Consider the following 19,912-nt stretch of genomic DNA (forward strand, 5'->3'; position numbering starts at 1 on the left):
AAAAAAAAATCAAACCCATACATACATGGTCAATTAATTTATGACAAAGATGCCAAGAATATACAGTGGGGAGGGGCACCTGGGTGGCTCAAATCGTTGAGCATCTGCCTTCGGCTCAGGTCATGATCTCCAGGTCCTGGGGTAGAGCCCCATGTCCGGCTCCTGGTTCCCAGCTTAGCAGGGAATCTGCTTCTCTCTTTCCCTCTGCCTCTCCCCTACTCATGCTCTCTCTGTATCTCTCTGTCTCAGATGAATAAATAAAATCTTAAAAAAAAAAAAAAAAATATACAGTGGGGAAGGGACAGTCTCTCCAATAAATAGTGTTGGGGAAACTGGATGGCTACATGCACAAGAATGAAACTGGAGAACTGTCTTATAGCATACACAAAAATTTACTCAAAATGGATTAAAGACTTGAATATAAGACCTGAAATGTAGGCCTACCTACAGCTAATATCATATTCAATGGTGAAAGGCTGAAAGCTTTTCCTATAAGTTTAGGAGGTATAAACTTTCAGTTATAAAATAAATCATGGGCATGTAATGTATAGCGTGGTGACTACAGTTAATATTGTATCGCATCCTTGGAAGTTGCTAAGAGAGTAAATCTTAAAAGTTCTCATTACAAGAAAAAAATCCTATGTACGGTGACAAATGTTAATTAGGCTGTGGTGATCATTTAGCAATATATGCAAATATCAAATCATCATGTCATATACCTAAAACCAATATAATGTTGTGTACGATTGTACCTCAATTTATTTTTTAAAGATTTTATTTATTTATTATTTACATATTTATTTATTATTTACTTAATTATTTATCTCTTAGAGTAGAGAGACTAGAGAAAGACAGAGAGTGATTCTGAGCAGGAGGGACGGAGAGAATCTCGAGCAGACTCTGTACTGAGCAGAGCCCAACGTGGGGCTTGATCTCACGACCCTGAGGTCATGACCTGAGCCAAAACCAAGAGCCACCCAGGCGTCCCAATTACACCTGGTATTATAGTGGGAGATCACAGGCTCTGGGGTCAGATTCTTCTCTGTAGAAGCAACTTCCTTCTGTGTCAGGAGGCCCTAAGAGCACCCTCAGGTTTGGTGATTCATCAGGACTCAACCGAACTCAGAACAGCTGTTATATGCATGGTTATGGTTTGAATTACAGTGAAAGGCACATAGGACAGAGTCCAGGAGAGACAAGACACAAGCAAACTTCCCGATGTCCTCTCCCAGTGTAGTAGAATGGACAGGAAATAATCCTCTCAGCAATGACATATGACAACATGTATGAAGTATTCCCAACCTGGAAACTCACCTGGGCCTTGATATCCAGAGATTTTATTGGGGGTCAGTCACATAGCCATGGAGTGCCCCAGTGATTAACCTTAACTACTCAGTCTCTAGTCCCCCAAATCCCCAAGGTCACATTGACACAGCATGACCCAGGGCCCCAGGAGAACAAAAATGCACTCGTCAGAAATCATACTGTTAGCATAAAATATTGGTGTGGCCCAAGGCCACGGGTGTACAAAGATGTTATTATCAAGCAGGATACTCCAAGGCCTTAAGGGTCGTCTCCCAGGAGCCAGTCAAGGAATGTGGAGGGTTTGGGTACCCCAGTCCCACTGAGTTAACTCTCCTGCACAGCCTCCGTCTCCTGATTCATAGAGTACGAAGATAGGAGGCACAAATTTGCTTTAAAATCAAATGAGGTGTCTCGTGAAAAGCCTGGAGCACAGGTTTTTAGTTAGTTCCCTTCACTTAAGTTAGGGCTTCCCCCAGTTTAAGTGTCAGAGGTGAGATCAGATAGTGAACCTGTGCAGACTGCCTGCCACCACAGGCCTGACTGACTGTGCCCTCAAGGTACTACAGTGACAAAGAGTAGCTTTCTCATACCTTAAACGCTTTTACTTTCTCATTCCTTAAACACTTTTTTTTTTCAGTTAAAATGGCATTATCCAAATGTCTAGGCATTCAGGGGCTATAGAGACCATTAGAATAGGTTTTTGAAAAAAGATTTTATTTATTTATTTGAGAGAGAGCGAGCATGAGTGAGGTGGGGGGAGGAGCAGAGGGAGAGGCAGAAGCAGACTGCCCCACTGAGCAGGGAGCCTGACACAGGGCTCGATCCCAGAACTCTGGGACCACGACCTGAGCCAAAGGCAGACGTTTAACTGACTGAGCCACCCAGGCACCCCCCATTAGAATAGTTTTGCTTTTCCTCAAAAAGTTGTAAATAGAGCTACCCTACGACCCAGCAATTGCACTGTTAGGGATTTACCCCAAAGATACAAATGTAGTGATCCAAATGTTTATAGCAGCAGCGTCCACAACAGCCAAACTACGGAAAGAGCCCAGGTGTCCATCAACAGATGAATGGATAAAGAAGATGGGGTAGATATGTACAATGGGATACTATTCAGCCATCAACAAACCCCGGAATCTTGCCCTTTGCAACGACGTGAATGGAACTAGAGGGTATTACGCTAAGTGAAATAAGTCAATCAGAGAAAGACAATTATCATATGATCTCACTGGTATGTGGAATTTAAGAAACAAAACAGAGGATCATAGGAGAAGAGAGGAAAAAATAAAACAAAATGAAATGAGAGAGGGAGACAAACCATAAGAGATTCCTAATGATAGGAAACAAACTGAGGGTTGCTGGAGGGGAATAAGTGGGGGCTGGGGTAACTGGGTGATGGACATTTAGGAGCGCACGTGATGTAATGAGCACTGGGTGGTACATAAGACTGATGAATCCCTGACCTCTACCTCTGAAACTAACAAGACACTGTATGTTAATTACTTGAATTTTAAAAAAAGAAAACTTAAAAAAGGAAAAATCAGGTTTCTTTTGTTTTCTTTTTATATACAAATGTCTCTCAGGATGTTTTCCATATTAAACCAAGATACATACCAAAAAAAATGGTTTTTGTTTGTTTGGAGTAGTTTTGTTTTGTTTTGTTTTTAAGATGTCAGGATGTAATTGACCACAAAACAAAACAAAACCTAAAACCCCACCTGACATATTTAGAACAAAATTTTTTTCTCATATAGCAAGAAATCTGGAGGAAGGTGATGGCTGCGTCGACTCAGCTGCTCAGCAGTATTGTTAAGGACCGGGCTCTTTCCTTTGTTCTGTCCTGCTGTGCTTGGTGGGTTGGCCCCTTCGTCTTTAGGGTTGTCCCATCATGATTCCAGGGCAGGGACTGCAGCTGCAGGTGGCACAGCCTCAGCGGAGGGCAGCCGGGGCAGCCAGGGATGGTTTCTCACGTTCCTAGGAGCGCCCAGCAGGCATACCTGTCTCATAAGCCCATCCGCCTGGCCACACACACACACACCTGGGGCCTACCCACCTTTCCTGAGATCAAGGGCTCTCTAAATGAAATCTGGGTTTTGTTAGCAGGAGAGAAGAAGAGCTATATACCTGCATCTTCTAGCCTGACACAGGTAGTTCTTTTCATAAGGAAATGCAAGTGGTGAGGGGCTCCCTCCCAAATATGCCCAGGGCTTTCTCTCAAGCTTTAACCTGCATTGGAATCCCCGGAGGACTTGGCAAAACACAGATCCACTCCCAGAGTTTATGATTCTGTACTTCTGGGATAAAGCCTGAGACTTGGCGTTTCTAACCAGTTCCCAGGGGAGGCTGATGTTGCCGGTCAGAACACAGCCTGAGAACCCCTGCTGTAGGCTTAGAGAAAGCCCAGTTTACGGACGTTAGCTTCAGCGGTGGTTCTCAGCGGGCAGCGGTTTGCCTCCCAGGACAAGGGGACATTGCGCAATGTCTGGAGCTATTTTGGGTTGTCACCCTGTAGAAGGTACTTCTGGCGTCTGGTGGGTCGAGGCCAGGGACGCTGCTAAGCAGTCTATAATGCAGAGTACAGACTTCCACAGCAAAGAACTATCTGGCACAAAACATCAGTAGGACAGAGGTCGAGGTACCCTAATTTAGAGTGACTTTGTGGGATCAGACCTAATAGGTTCAAAGTAAAATTTCTCCTCAACTTTTAATTTGCAGAAGTGCTTTCTGAATAACAATATTCTTATTTGGAAAGCACAGTCATCTTCAAAGAGGTTTTTTTGTTTTGTTTTGTTTTTTTTTAAAGATTTTATTTATTTATTTGACAGAGATAGAGACAGCCAGCGAGAGAGGGAACACAAGCAGGGGGAGTGGGAGAGGAAGAAGCAGGCTCATAGCGGAGGAGCCTGATGTGGGGCTCGAACCCGTAACGCCGGGATCACGCCCTGAGCCGAAGGCAGACGCTTAACCGCTGTGCCACCCAGGCGCCCCTCAAAGAGGTTTGCCTAGTGGTGGTATTGAGGCTTTATTCTGTTTTCTTGCTTACTCAGATTAGCTGTTACAGGAGCTCAAAATGGTAACGTAGATTTTTGTTCTTTTTTTTAAAAAAACAGGTTTATTGATATGGTTGACATACCATACAGCTCACCCACTTAAAGTGTACAATTCAGTGGCTTTTAGTTGTACCGCCGTCACCACAGTCAATTTTAAGAACACTTCGTTACCCCCAAAAGAAACCCTTTAGTTATCATCTGCCATCCCCGATTTCCCTCTCCCTCCACAGCCCCAGGCAACCAGGAATCCGCTGTATTTGCCTGTTCTGGACAATACATAGAAGGGGAATCATATAGTATGTGGTCCTGTGTGCATGACTTCTTTCACTTAGCATAATGCTTTCAAGGTTCATCTGTGTTGTAGCGTGGATCGGCACCTCGTTCCTTTTTGTGGCCGAATCATGTTCCACTGTACAGATATTCCGTAGTTTGCTTATCCTTTCATCAGTTGGTGGTCTTTGGGTTGTTTCCACCTTTTGGCTATTGCAAATAGTGCCACTATGAATATTCGTATGTAAGTTTTTGCGCGGACGTCTGTTTTCATTTCTCTTGAGTAGAAACCTAGGAGTGGAACTGCTGGGTCCTGCAGCTCCACATTTAACCATTTGAGGAACTTCCAGGCTTCTTCCAAAGAGGCTGCAGCATTTGACCAGCAGTGTTTGAGAGCTCCAATGTCTTTGCATCTTTGCTCGCACTTGTTATTGTCTTCTTTTTTTTTAGCCAGCCTGGTGGGTATGAAGTGGTTTCTCACTGTAGTTTTGACTTACGTTTCCTTAATGGCTAATGATGTTGAACATCTTTTCATGTGCTTGTTGACGGTAAGTTTGATTTATGTCAGAAACTGAGTTAGAGTCTTGAGCAGAGACCTACATAGAATTGGCCTTCAGAAGTCCAGACTCGGGGAAGGACTGAGAGCGGACTCAGTTATCAGAGATTGAAGTGGGTTATATCACCATTGAAGGGTATAGCCAAGACCTCGAAACTTAAATTAATGACTGACTCCATGGGGCAGGATTCAGAATTCGATGTCAGGGATCAGAAGTCAAGGAGTTTCCTGAGTTGGAGGTCACTAAAGCTGGTGCTGTTTAGGAGGTTACCCTTGGTCCATTCCCCCCTTTGGGGTCTGGAAGTCCTGCAGATGGGAGGCAGGACAAGTATCTGCATCTGGTGGCAGCCCTTGAGAAAGCAAGAGGAGAAAATCCAAGAAAGGTGCATACTGAGGAAGCAGTGTACGTGTCCGCCGTGCTCAGCTGCGCCTCTATGTAAATTTATTTTATAGAAACTATAACAAGAAACGTCACCGTCACAAAGACAAGCTTCGCAGAGTCAAGGACCATTTATTTCATGAAGTAGAACTACGAGATGGTCGAATTGAACAACTGGAAAATGAAGCCAGATGTCTGCGTCAGCGAGTGGAAAAGGTTAGCAGAAAGGTGAAGAGCTCCCGGATGTGCTGCGGCTCGGCTCCTTCGAGAAAGCCCGCTGGTGCTTTAATTCTCTTGTGGCCTCTTCATACTTAGGTTCTCATTTCTTTCCTATGCACCTTCTTTCGATGTGAGTAATTCTGCCAAAAAGTATGTAAGACTCAATGGTGTTGGTAAACTGAGTCACTGAAAATATCCTGCACTTCCAACTCTGGTCAGTGTCTTGTCTTCAAATGTCTTCTCTTAAATACCTGTCAGCAGAGACTTGCAGACCACCGTCCATAACTCATTCCTACTTACATTGCCCTCATTTTGCCTCAAACTCCCGTCAGTTTTAAATGGCAGTGAAAATTGGTGACCCCTATTTATCAGTCCTTGTGTAGTGTCTGCAGGCTTTTTTTTCTAAATATCCATGTCTTCTTCATCTTTGTCCCATTGCCCCTTACTGGTAGGCAGGAGGAAAATGAGACAGATGGCATGGAATCAACTGCAGAACGGTCTTGAGATCATTAAACTACATGAATTCAAAGTGGAGAGCAACTGACTAGGCCAGTAATGCTTTCCCTTCTTGAGATGCCTAGCCCATCAGAATTTTTAAAACTCTGTGCTCTTCCTAAAATACTCATTTCTATGTATGTGCCAAGGATCCCAAAAGAATTCATGCAATTTCAGTCATTCCATGGGCTATTATGGGATGGTTAAGAATTCTAGACTACACACAATAAAACATTTTTGGATTATAGCAGATGCGTCACCAGTGTTTTTTTAAAAAATCCTCCTGATACTCTACACGATAGTGAGAGAGGAAAATCAGTTGGATTTTGCAGTATCCTCTTTGGGCACTAAGTTGTCAAACTTTTAAAGACTTGGATCCAGGTTGGACTCACAACTAGGAAAAGTACATGAAAAGTACTACAGAAGAAAGTAGCAATCCTGGTTCATGGGCCCACCGGAAATAGCAGCCTACTTCTGATTCCTACTCTCTTGGACAGCCTGCCTTCCACTGTTAGGCTTATATGACAGAAACAGCCCCCTACTTCTTTCTTCCTGACTGTACTGGGTTGAATATCGTCCTCCACAAATTCATGTCTATCCAGAACCTCAGAATGTGATCAGTTTGGAAATAAGGTCTTTGCAGGTGTAATTAGTCAAGACGAGGTCATGGTGGATTAGAGTTGGCCCTAAATCCAATGTGACTGGCATCCTTATAAGAAGAGCAGGCACGCGTAGCCACTCGCAGGGGAAGAAGTCCACGTGATGATAGAGGCAGCTATTGGAGTGATGCCGCTATGCCAGGGAGCACCAGGGATTGCTTGTGAACTCCAGAAGCTGAGAGAGAGGCATGGAGCCCCCAGAAGGAACTAACCCAGCCAACACTCCAATTTTAGACTTGTAGCCTCCACAAATGTGAGAAAACCAGTTCCTGTTGTTTTAAGCCATCCAGTTTGTGGTAATTTGTTACAGCAGCACTGGGACACTGACATGTCTCCCAGAGAACCACAGATCTGCGGGAAATACTCGGGAGATGGCCGATAAGCAGAGGCTAAGGAAGAGCAGGTGGTTCCTTTACTCACTGCCCTTGCTGTGGGCTTTGGCCGCAGGCAGATGCAAAGTCTAAACCTGCCACTTCATAGTTCTGTGACCTGGCACAAGTCTCTGGGTATCATTTTCCTCGTCCATGAAATGGCGGAACTAATCCTCACCTCCCGAGGCTTTCGTGCGGTTAAAATAGGAAATGTGAAGTGGCACCTGACACAGACAACTCCCCAGAGACGTTCCTTCCTTCTCTTACGGTGTAAGCTCTCTTAGACACGTGTTAATTGGTAGATGTACAGTTCACAGGAGGAATTGTTAATGCAATAGGAAATACTTAGCCTAGAGAAGACTGATGTGAGATCTTTTAATGCCACAGTGGTACAAACCTGGAGGTCCTGATTTTACTTATTTTAGGGCCTGTGGACCAGAGCCACAAGCACAAAGAAGCTGGGCTCACCTTCTAAGCGCCAAGTTTTCAGAAAGTAATGCCACTTTTTTGGATTTTATTCCTTCAGCCTTCTCTTTATACAGTGAGCCAGTTGAGTCTTCTGACTGTTGTAAACATCCAAACCAGATTTCTCCAAATATTTTATCCTTTTATTAGAGCAGGTATCCTGATTTTCTGGTTCAAAAAAGTAGGGTATTTCCAAAGCGCAAAATGTCAGGAGTCTGCCCCATCCAGTGTCCTTTCTAATCCAGTCGTAACTGCAGAGTAGTATTGGTGGGATGACTGCTTCTATTCTCAATCCTTACCAAAGACATATTTAAATAAGAGCAGACAAGACTATTGTTGGATATTGAAGTGTCCTGGCTGCAGGACTTTAAAATCTGGAGTGGTTTTTTTCACAACATAATGTAATATGCTTTCTTACACTTCTTGAATAGTAGATGGAGTCTTTTCTGGATGATCTATATTAGTGCCTTATTTAAAAGAAAGAAAGTTGCCCCTCTTAACTCTGTGATTGGCCATCTGCCCGCAGCTCATTACGCTTCTCCCATCCCCAGTCACTCCCGCCTGTGGCAGCAGGAGGCACAAACACAGAAGGGCGAAGACACTTACCCTTGACAGGGCATCAGTGAGGTGACAAGGGCAATTCTACACTTTTGAGCTTCTAAACTCCTCACTAACGGTGACATTTATTAATAGCTACTGACTCTTTCAATATAAGAACATTAGTATTTTTTCACAAGCTGCACTCCTTTATCATTTTAGCTATAATCTCACTAGCTATTGCTTTGTGGAAAAATGTTGGTAGAAAATGAGACACGGTGTCAGGTTGGAAGTCTCTTCAGCATGATCGCTGCAAGGATATTCTCAGTAGCCGGCTTACCTGCTTCATTTGCCAAGTCAACTGAGATCCCGAAGCTGGTTGCCAAGGATGGGGGCTAAATTCCCATCTTCTCCCTTTGCCATAAAAAGACTATCACCACAGTGCAGATAGAGATGTATTACATGGAAAAATGTCAGGCTGGAGCTTCGGGGAGTTCACTTGCATTTGGTAGCGATTTGATACTTATGGTATTAGAATACACATGAAAGCCTTGGGACCTTACTGGAAGTTGAGTTGCTCAGATATTTTTAAATGTTAACCCAGGAGAATGATAAATTGTTTAAAAAAAAAAAAAACACAGGACCTAAAATAACCAAAACAAACAGAAGAACTATCTAGCCGACAATGTCAGTCAACAGGTGAAAACATACTAGGGGACAGGAGAGGAAACGTAAAGAAGGGATATTTGCTGTCAACTTCATAATTCTTCCTCCTGCTGTGGTAATGAGGGGTTTTATTATCTCTAGCAGAAGGCATTCCAGGACGAAGTCACTGCTCAAAATGACATACTGCTCCTAGAGAAAAGGAAACTTCTGGAACAAGTCACGGAGCAAGAAGAATTAATCCATGACAATAAATGGGTACTATCTTCCGTCCAGAAGAGGTAGGTGTGGCCCTGCCTGAGGAGCCAATGAACTCGGCAAAGATGTTTCTCCCTCAACAAAGAGGTTGTTCCAGGGGCGCCTGGGTGGCTCAGTTGTTAAGCGTCTGCCTTCGGCTCAGGGCGTGATCCCAGCGTTATGGGATCGAGCCCCACATCGGGCTCCTCCACTGGGAGCCTGCTTCTTCCTCTCCCATTCCCCCTGCTTGTGTTCCCTCTCTCGCTGGCTGTCTCTCTCTCTGTCAAATAAATAAATAAAATTTAAAAAAAAAAAGGAAATTTAAAAAAAAAAGAGGTTGTTCCAGAGACTGTCCTTTGGGTTTGCAGCCTATCTTATAATTGTTGCTCTGCTGCCTTCTGTTTTCAGCAGTTCATGCAAAAGTTACGAAATTAAAGAGAAAAAGATCATGGAGGAAGCAGGTGAGCCATTTAATGGGCTCTTGCATGTAGGCATTGCCTGACTGAGGACCTCGCTGTGCTCATTCTGGCCTGTCACTTTATGTGTTGACGCTCATTTTTATCATCTGATACCTGTGGAATCAAGGTAGATCAAGAGAGGAACAGGCTCATACTAGTGACTTAAATTCATGAAACCCGTGGGATACCAACTGTATTAATTTATAACAAAAAATGGTCCCAGCAGAGAAGAATTCACATATCACCCAGCCCAAGCCCTCTCCCCTCTATTAGGAATCTCCAGTTACAATGAAAAGTTTTCTTGGAGCACAGATTTAGGGCAAAGGGAGTGGTTTGATCTTAACACATAGAGTCATCAATAATAACTATGATGATTAACATTTTTTGAGCACTTACACTGTGCTAGGCATTGTTCTTAGCTGTCTCTCTCACCAATCCTCATAGCAGTCTCACAAGGGAGGCTCTGGGCTTAGCCTTATTTTATGGGTGAGAAAGCTAACCCAGGGAAGTTCAGGAACTCAGGCAGCCTGGTCAGTGACAGAGCAGTGTGTGGACCTCAGTAGCTTGGCCCTAGAGCCCACAGCACCACAGTCTGTGGGGAGATCTGTCCAGCAGACTGGAGCTCTCCTCTCTGCTGTTATGGGCACACACTTCTCAGGGCAGGCCTGGGGAGTCTCTGATGATCTCTTACTGCCTGTGTCTCCCCTTTCGTAAGCCTTCTCTGTAAGCCATTGCCCTTCTCAGATTACATCATTGATTCTGAAATTCCCAACACAACTGACTTATTACCTGTGCTTAACATTAATGGTGTTCCCATCTTGCCCTCCTAAAGACACACTCTAGCCATCTGGATTGGACTTGTATGTTTTCCTTGGAGTAAGTTTCTTCTACAGGATGCTTCTTCCTTTTACAGATGAGAAAACTGAGGCTCAGATTTGGAATTTGCTAAGGATCACATAGCTAGTATGTGGCAGAATCAGAACTCAAACACAAATCTCTGATCAGCACTATTGTACTATCATGTATCCCAAATAAACCGTGGCCCTGAAGAGTGAGCCTGGTATAGTGGTTAGGAACTCAGGCTTAGAAATCTGAAAGATCTGAATTAGCATCTCAGCTCTATGACTTTCTGGTTTTATGTCCTTAAACAAGTTGCTTTCTCTGGGCTTCAGTTTCCTCATCTGTTAAATAGGCTCCATAACAATATCAATTTCATGGAGTTGTTGCAAGGACCAAATGAGCCAACACGTGAGCAGGTTTAAGTGTTTACTCTGTGGGTGGGTTACAGGGACTAAGCACAGGGTAAGTACTTGGTAAATGGTTATTGCCGCTATTGCTATTACTACTGCTGCTGTTACTGCTGCTGCTGCTACTATTACTATTACTACCACTGCTGCTGTTACTATTACTATTACTACCGCTGCTGCTGTTACTCCTGCTGCTGCTACTATTACTATTACTACCACTGCTGCTATTACTACAAAAGTATGGGATGACTATACGAGATCAGAACCAGATGCAGGCTGTGTAGCTATAATATTTGAAGGAATGCAGAGAGATTTCAGTCCCACCCCTAAATGGGATCATATCCTTCATCAAGTTTCTCAAGGGCTAGAATTGTGCCTTCCATACTCTTGCAATATGGTATGTCTCTGTTCTCAATATGTTTTTAATGCCTATGTATAGGCTAAAAGCTTATTAATTTCTACTTGGTCTTGGAACATGAGAATTACTCTGCCAAAGTTGGTTGCATAATCTAGGCAGTGGGCTAAGACCCAGAGCTAGTGGTAAGTGGGACATGGTTTTGAGTTTTTAGTAATGATACAGAAATTTCTAGTTATTCCTCTGATCTATCTCATTCTTAGAGTACTTCTTCTGGATAAAGAAAATAAGCAATTGCAGGAAACCACTCTGCGGCTTACGCAGCAGGTTGGCCTCTTAGAGCATATCATAAAGAACATCCAGAATCACAGAGGAGAGGTAAGATGCATGCTTCTGTTGGGTCCCTCGTATGAAGCCTAGTTGCTAAGGTTGTGGTGTTCTCTCTTCACGTTCATGTAGCTGTAGGCTGCACTTGGCCTCATGGTGGCCAGTGGCAAAGAAGCACATTGGCTGCACGAGAGCAGCAGACACTGAGACTGCTCTTGGCCAGCTTTGCTCTTCATTGGGTCAGCTTGGGGCCTGGACTCACGACTCTGAGATCAAGACCTGAGCCGAGATCAAGAGTAGGACACCCAACCGACTGAGCCACCCAGGCACTCCTGGGTCAGCTTTTTAGTAAACACTCTCCTCGTATGTGATCCCAAAGAGACTGTGCATGCCTCGTAGCGTCTTTAACACTGTATCACCATTGTCTTTTTGCTTCTCTATCTCATCAAATCAGCAGTGAGATCCTGGAGGGTAAGGATTGTATCTCTTATGTCATTTTATCTACAGACAGGTGCTCCATAAATATTTGAGAATGAATGACTGTTAAATATTTTCACATGTATGCCTCATTCTCATTCCTGTTTGCCATGGATATTCTAGCCCTGTTTGAGAAATGAGCAAATCTGAGGCTCAGAGACGTAAATGAAGATAGTCTGGTCTGGCAAGGAGTCAGGCCTAAGGGGAACATCAGAGTCAGAGAAAAGCAATTTCTCTCTCAAAAATCCAAGCAGACAAGTAACCAAGTCCAAATAGATGTGGCAATAGTATAGTTTCAAAGAAGGTCCAGAGTCTAGCTGGTAAATGTGTCAGCGAGAGGGACTTCAATGAGCAGAGTTGCATTCTGAATCCAAGATAGAAGCTGCTTGCTTCCTCCTCTGGTTTGTATCACCTGCTAGATGTTTCCTTCCAGGATACTTAAGATAGATCCTGCTTGTTGGGTACTGTTGCTATGAGCATAAGACCCACATCTGGTTTGCTCTCAGAAAAGTGATTATTTCTGGGGTGCCTCGGTGGCTCAGTTGGTTGGGTGTCCGACTCTTGATTTTGGCTCGGGGTCCTAGGATCAGGCCCCATGTGGGGCTGTGCGCTTGGCGCAGAATCTGCTTGGGATTCTTTCTCACTCTCTCCCTCCACCCCTCCCCCAACTCGTGCACACACTTCTCTCTCTCAAATAAATAAATAAAATCTTTAAAAAAGAAAGGTGATTATTTCCAAACTATATGAGTTGCTTTGTAGATTTTGTCAAAAGTCGAACTGCCAGATTATGTAGCTTAATTTCCAATACTTCATGTTTTTGCTTGAGCTACGACTGTTCTCAACTGTCTATTCACTCACTATTCTACTTATTCATTCAACAAACATCAATTCCAGAAACTATGCTAAGTCCTAGGAATATGAAGATAGACCCTGTTTCTGGAGGTCTTTAGTCTGGTAGAGAAGGACAGAGACATACTTGAACCAGCACTGTAGTATTATGGGTGCTGAGTTAGAGCCTTAATGGAGGATATACTAGAACCAATAGCTTTGAGATCCACACCATTATCCTCAAACAAGATAAGAAATGTGACAGGGGTCAGGACTACAGCACATCAAGCTCCATGTTCCATGTGTGACAAAAGTACCAACTTGTAACATCTTCACACCTGTTAAAACAACTCCAAAATTGTTTTTAAATTTAGAATCTTAAGCCTCTTCCAGTTCGATCCCCTCATTTTATACAGGAGGGAGATAAAACTCAAGAGAGGTTAAGTGGTATGCCTGAGTCACACAGCTACTGCTGACATTTCCCACACCTCTTGGTTCTCGGTGATTGAGTATCATACTATAAACAGATCAGTATATAGATCCCTGAGATCAGACATAGCCTAGATCTCCTCCTTCCTTGCAACACCTCAGAAGCTAAAAAGGTGAGCGCTTGACAATTGTTGAGTGATTGCTATGCACCTGGTACTGTGCTAAGCATTTTATGTACATTATCTCATTTAATCTACAAAATAAACTTGCCATTTTCACATCTGAGGAAACAGAGCTCTGGAGAGGTGAAGTGACATCATTGCCCCAGGCACATCGCTAATAAGTAGAAGAAGGGGGACTGAAACCAACTCTCTCTGGCACCTTGCTCTTAACCACTAGCTCGTAATACCTCAAGTCTGCTGTTTCCCTTTCAGGGTATGCGGGCAACCAGGGACATGGCCTTGTAAGAGACCATGTTGCTTCCTGTGTTGTAATCCCATCTTTCCTCACTCTTGGATTATAAACTCCACGAGAGCAGGGACTACGTCCGTCATGTTACCCTCTGCATCCCAAGCACTCAGCACCTGGGTTATAGGAACAACTTAACTCATCTCCTTTCAGTCTCTCCTCCTGATCTGTCCTGCCCATGCCTCCAGACTAATCTGCATGAAGCACTGCCTGTCTTCATAGTTCTTCATCTCACAGAGTTCCAGAGACTTGTTCTGTCTATCAGAAAAAGTTCATTTGTTCAACAAATGTTTATTAGGCATGTTCAGGGTGCCAGGCCTCATACTGCCCCCCTTGTGGTTTGGGTATGGTGAGGTACAAGATACAGTGTCTGGCTTCACAGAACTCGGCCCTGATGAGGGTGACCATCATATAGCTGGCAACTACCACGCGCTGCGGCCAGTTTGACAATAGTGGTAGGTCCAGAGTGCTGTGAAAGCAGGCGGACTGGCACTTAAACCTGTCTGGGGTGATTAGGGAAGGCTGCCAGCATTGATGTCTAAGCCAGAAGAACTGAAGCCACATAGGAACTTCTCATAGTCCAAATAACTTTCTGACATCAAACAAGCTTGATCAAATGAATCTAATCTGGGGCACCTGGGTGGCACAGCGGTTAAGCATCTGCCTTCGGCTCAGGGCGTGATCCCGGCGTTCTGGGATCGAGCCCCACATCAGGCTCCTGTGCTATGAGCCTGCTTCTTCCTCTCCCACTCTCCCTGCTTGTGTTCCCTCTCTCGCTGGCTGTCTCTATCTCTGTCGAATAAATAAATAAAATCTTTAAAAAAAAATGAATCTAATCTATTTACTGTTTCCTCCAAAGCTCTGGTTTCCTCCCTCTGGATGTATTTCCCTTACTTGGAAAGACACATCCCACCTTCCTTCTTTCATCTTCCTGGCTTTTGTCTTTTGAAATCCTATTGTTCTATTAGTCTATAGCCAGAGGGATCTTTACAAAATATAATCTGAACATATGACCCAAAGCCATACAATGACTTACCACAGTCTTCTTTAGGCTCTTCTAGGAAGTCCCTTTTCCTCCACTGCCTTCTCCCATGACTTCCCTCCCCCAGATTTTCTCTTGGCTGGTTCCTACTGTCCCTCATAATTTGAGCTAATATCTTCTCTTCCATAAAGCTTTTTCTGAATCCTCCCGTCTCCAAATATGCCTTTATGTCCTTGATAGGTTTTCTTGTTGCACCTTATGTCCCAAATCCCAGCTCAGCATTTTACTAGTTGTATGAAAGAAGAAAACCTTATTCACCTTCTAGTTCCTTCATCTGGGAAAATGAAGTAATAACACTCGAAGGTGGCTGTTCCACACCGAACTCTGTATATGAATATTTATAGCAGCATTATTGATAATAGCCAAGAGGTGTAAACAATCCAAATGTCTATCAACTGATGAATGGATAAATAGAATGTGGTATATCCATCTATACAACAGAATATCATTCAGTCATAAAAAGGAATGAAGTATTTGATCCGTGTTATAATGCAGATGAACTTTAAGGATATTATGTGAAATTAAAAAAATCCGGTCACCATATATTATATGATTCCACTTATATAAAATGTCCGGAATAGGCAAATAGATAAACATAGAAGTGGATGAGTAGCTGCCTAGGGCTGAAGCGTCGGGGGTGGGGTGTAGTAAAAGAGTATTAGATCTATACTGGGAGTGATGAAGGTGCTCTGAAATTGGTTGTAATAATGGTTGTACAACCCTGTGAATACACTAAATACCATTGAATCGTGCACTTTATTTTTATTTATTTATTTGAGAGAGAGAGAGAGAGAGAAAGCACAAGCAGGAGGAGGAGCAAAGGGAGAGAGACAAGCCGACTCCACGCTGAGTGCAGAGCCTGATGCGGGGATTAATCCCCTGACCCTGAGATCACAACCTGAGCCAAAGCCAAGAGTCAGATGCTTAACCAACTGAGCCACCCAGGCACCCCAAATTGTGCACTTGAAATGACTGAATTGTATATAGTGTGTGAATTATATCTCCATAAACCTATTACAAGAACGAATGAATGGATGGATGGATGGATGAATTTCAGATATGGCTACTGGGGATAAATAGAATAATTAGAATAATATATATAAAGTACCTATAATATATAAATAAAATAGAGATAGTGTACTGCTTGGCAAATAAATGTCTTTCAATAATACAGCTGCTTTCTCTCTGTGAAAGAAGCTTTTCTATATTGAACATTTATTGAGTTCCTCCCATATGTTTTATGTTAATTAATTTTCACAATAACCCTGAAAGATTAATGATTAATTGTTATTCTCACATTTTAAATGTAGGAAACAAAACTCAGAGAGGTAATGGGACATATCAGAGTCTAACTAATAGAGCCAGAATTCAAGCCTTGCTCTCCTAACTCCAAGTCTACTAATATTTTTAGCACATTATAAATTTCTCTGAATGCTAGTTTTTTCCTCCTTATAGAAGCTTCTCATTTATCAGGGTAACTAAGAATTTCTCACAGAAATGAGTTGGCCTGTATCAAAGCTTAAATGGGGTTCCAAGTTTAGGGGAATCAGTAAACCCCTGTAACAATATGTAAAATTTGGTCTGTGTTGATCGATTTCTGTGAGAAAGAGTATTTGGTTTTTAAAGTCACAGATCTTGCAAAAAATAGATACTTTCTTTCATCATTTAAAGTGACAGAAAATGTTTACCAGAGTATTAAGTAAAAACTTACCTAATAGAACAGAATGATTTTATCAGCTAATATGAGATAATTCATGTAGGAAAATAGATATAATAAGCAGGCTTACAATGAAAGTGCTAATATAAAAGTATAAGATTTATAATTACCAGATATTTTATAGGTATTTAGGGATTACATTTTTTATTGAGATGTAATTGACATATAACATTCATTGTGTAAGTTAAAAAGTATAACTTGTGATTCATATAACAATGATTTGATATATATATCCAATGCAAAATGACTATCACAATAAGATTAGTTAACATCTGTCACCTCACATAGTTACAATTTTTTTACTGGAGATGAGAACTTTTAAGATCGACTGTCTTAGCAACTTTCAAATATACAGTACAGTATCATTAACTGTAGTCTTCATGTCGTACATTACAGCTCCAGAATTTATATTATAGCTGGAAGTTTGTACCTTTTGACCACCTTTGCCTAATTCCTCCATCCATCACACCCCACCTCTAGCAACCACAAATGTGACCTCTGCTTCTATGAGTCTGTTTGTTTTTTTAGATTGTACGTATATGTAAGCTCATGCTGCTATGAACATAGGGTGGGGTGCAGATATCTTCAGACCATGATTTCATTTTCTCTGGATATCCAGAAGTGGAATTGTTGGATTGTATGGTATTTCTGTTTTTAGCTTTTTGTGGAACCTCCATACTGTTTTGCAGAGCGGCTGCACCCATGTACACGCCCATCGGTAGTGCACAAGGGCTCCCTTTTCTCCACATCCTTCCCAGCATTTGGTATCTCTTGTCTTTTTTATGATGGCCATTCTAACAAGTAGGAGGGGAGGGGATTAAATTTTTTACCAAAAATATATGTAAAGCTTGCGTTTTAGGATCATATTGCCAGTGGCTTATAATTACAAGTTTAAATATTCATTCTTTCTTTTCTTTTAGGAGACAATTTTTGAGATTCCTGAATTTGAATTATTGAATAAAATCTTGCCCTTACCAAACTCCAGGTTAGTAAAGTCAAGACAATCATTTGCAAGCCTGAGAGTAATGGCTGCCTAAGTTGTCCTGAGTTGGTGGCTTGACAAAGCATAGCATTTGCGAGTAACTTTTCTATATTTAATATTTGAATCTTTTTCCAATTCCTTCTCTCTTTCCACCTCTTCACCCCCACACCTGAAAGAATCTTGACTTAAGGTAGAATGTAATCCATAAACATAAGTATAAGGTAAATGTTATTTGGTTTCCTTTGTATTTGACAGTTGTAAAAAACTGAAATCCTATTGATACCTTATCCCTCTAACCCCAACATGCTACCAAGAGATGCTGTTTTCACAAAGTCCTCACATATGGTCATTCTTAGTTTTTCAGGCACAAGTTTAGTAGAGCTGGTTGGAAGTCTTCAAGAGATTAAAGAACATACATCAGAAGCAGCAGTGGCAAACCCCAAGTCCCCCAAGTCTCTTTCGTGTTCACAGAATTCTGAAGCTGGATACATAAACGTGGCTTCTCTGAAAGAGACACGTTGCATCCAAGAACAAGACCAGAAGTCAGAATTGTAAAATCACTGGTGGCTAAAACCTGCTAACTTAAAGCTTGGGCGTGAGGGTGGAACATGACGTGGAGAAGAGTTACCACGGATCCCCACTAGACGTCAACCAGGACTCCTCAGAATTTCTGATAAATTCATTAAACTGGTTGTAAAAATGGATTTCTCTCTCTCTCTCTCTTTTTTTTAAAGAGTTTATTTATTTGACAGAGAGAGAGACAGCCAGCAAGAGAGGGAACGCAAGCAGGGGGAGTGGGAGAGGAAGATTCAGGCTTCCAGTGGAGCAGGGAGCCCGATGTGGGGCTCAATCCCAGGACTCTGGGATCACACCCTGAGCTGAAGGCAGACGCTTAACGACTGAGCCACCCAGGCGCCCCATAAAAATGAATTTCTCAAGTTAGTTTGATATCCTCAAATATCCTTGTATTGATCAGTAATAGTGTCTTAAGTTCAATGGTTTAATTAGGGGTCTGTTCAGCAGAGCACATATATAGCTCATTCAGCACTTTTCCCCTATTTTCATGGGTATTACTTATTTTTTTTTAAAGATTTTATTTATTTATTTGACAGAGATAGAGACAGCCAGCGAGAGAGGGAACACAAGCAGGGGGAGTGGGAGAGGAAGAAGCAGGCTCATAGCGGAGGAGCCTGACGTGGGGCTCGATCCCATAACGCCGGGATCACGCCCTGAGCCGAAGGCAGACGCTTAACCACTGTGCCACCCAGGCGCCCCTACTTTTTTTTTTTTAAAGTAAAAACAATGTAATTATATTAAAGCAAATACTTTAAAAAGAAAAAGAAATCTCCTATAATCCTGCATTCTCAAGACAACTATTTTCATTTTTGGTTCTTATTCAAATGTATATATTTTTAAGTTGTTATATTGTATGTTCATTTTCACAGTCTGATTTTTAGTTTAATATACTGTAAAATGTTTTTTGGTATTGCAATAGTCTTCATAATTATTCTTTCAGTAGCCGCATGATATTGTCATGTTGATGTTCTATAAATTCTCTTGTTTACATTTAAGTTGTTTCTACCTTTTCACTATTTGAGATTATGCTGTGCTAAAAGTCTTGTGAATGTAGCTCTTTGTTTTCTCTTGAGTTACTCCAGAAAAGATTGGCATAATTGGGTCAGAAGATACAAACGTTATATAGTTTTGGTATATCATTTATTGCCTTGCTTTAAAAAAAAAAGTTGTGTCAACATAATGTTTCTATAGTCAACCTCTTTATTTTTTTCTTTTCTTTTTCTTTCTTTTAATTAAGTAGTGGAGCCCTATATGGGGCTTGAACTCACGACCCTGAGATCAAGACCTGAGCTGAGATCAAATGGGATGCTTAACCAACTGAGCCCCCAAGGCGCTCAACCTCTTTAAGCCTCAGTTTCTTGATCCATAAAATGGGAACAGTAGTTGTTCCTGTCCCATAGACTTGTGAGGACCAAATGAAATGAAATGTGTATTTAGAACTTAGTAGCTGCGTAACAAATGCTAGGTATCATCATTTATTTTCACTAGCACTTTGTACTAGTTTTTCCACAACCTCATCAACATTGGATATTATCAATTTAAAAAAATTTTTAAAAAATAGTTGCTATAAACTATACTGGAGGATGATTCCTGCTGTTCTTTCTTCCCATCCTTCTTCTCCTCCTCTTTCTTCTTCCTCTTCAATTGAAGATAGAGAAGGAGACCAAGGGGAAAGGAAAAGTAACCAAAAATAAAAGACACCTTAAATTGAGACATTGAATTTTTATATGTAACCCTTGCTTCCTTAGATGACTGACCTAGAAAGGATGATCAAAGGATATAGGACATAATAGCTATGAT

General features: G+C 42.0%; 1 protein-coding gene across 5 annotated transcripts in view; it reads left to right on the forward strand.

Annotated features, from left to right (window-relative positions):
• Positions 1-18,344, forward strand: part of CCDC30 (coiled-coil domain containing 30) — a 123,227-nt gene extending 104,883 nt beyond the window's left edge. For 2 of the 5 annotated variants that reach the window (XM_034650438.1, XM_019808102.2), the window contains 5 exons: positions 5,635-5,776; positions 9,114-9,250; positions 11,530-11,644; positions 17,475-17,539; positions 17,893-18,344. In XM_034650438.1, coding sequence (XP_034506329.1) covers positions 5,635-5,776; positions 9,114-9,250; positions 11,530-11,644; positions 17,475-17,539; positions 17,893-18,091 — 658 coding nt within the window. In that variant the 3' untranslated portion in view covers positions 18,092-18,344. Of the gene's footprint in view, positions 1-5,634; positions 5,789-9,113; positions 9,251-11,529; positions 11,645-17,474; positions 17,540-17,892 lie in introns of all 5 variants that reach the window. The other 3 variants (XM_034650427.1, XM_034650432.1, XM_034650439.1) reach the window with 3 other exon arrangements.
• Positions 18,345-19,912: the final 1,568 nt, after the last annotated feature.

This window comes from Ailuropoda melanoleuca, chromosome 2, assembly GCF_002007445.2.
Source record: "Ailuropoda melanoleuca isolate Jingjing chromosome 2, ASM200744v2, whole genome shotgun sequence".
NCBI lineage: Eukaryota > Metazoa > Chordata > Mammalia > Carnivora > Ursidae > Ailuropoda > Ailuropoda melanoleuca.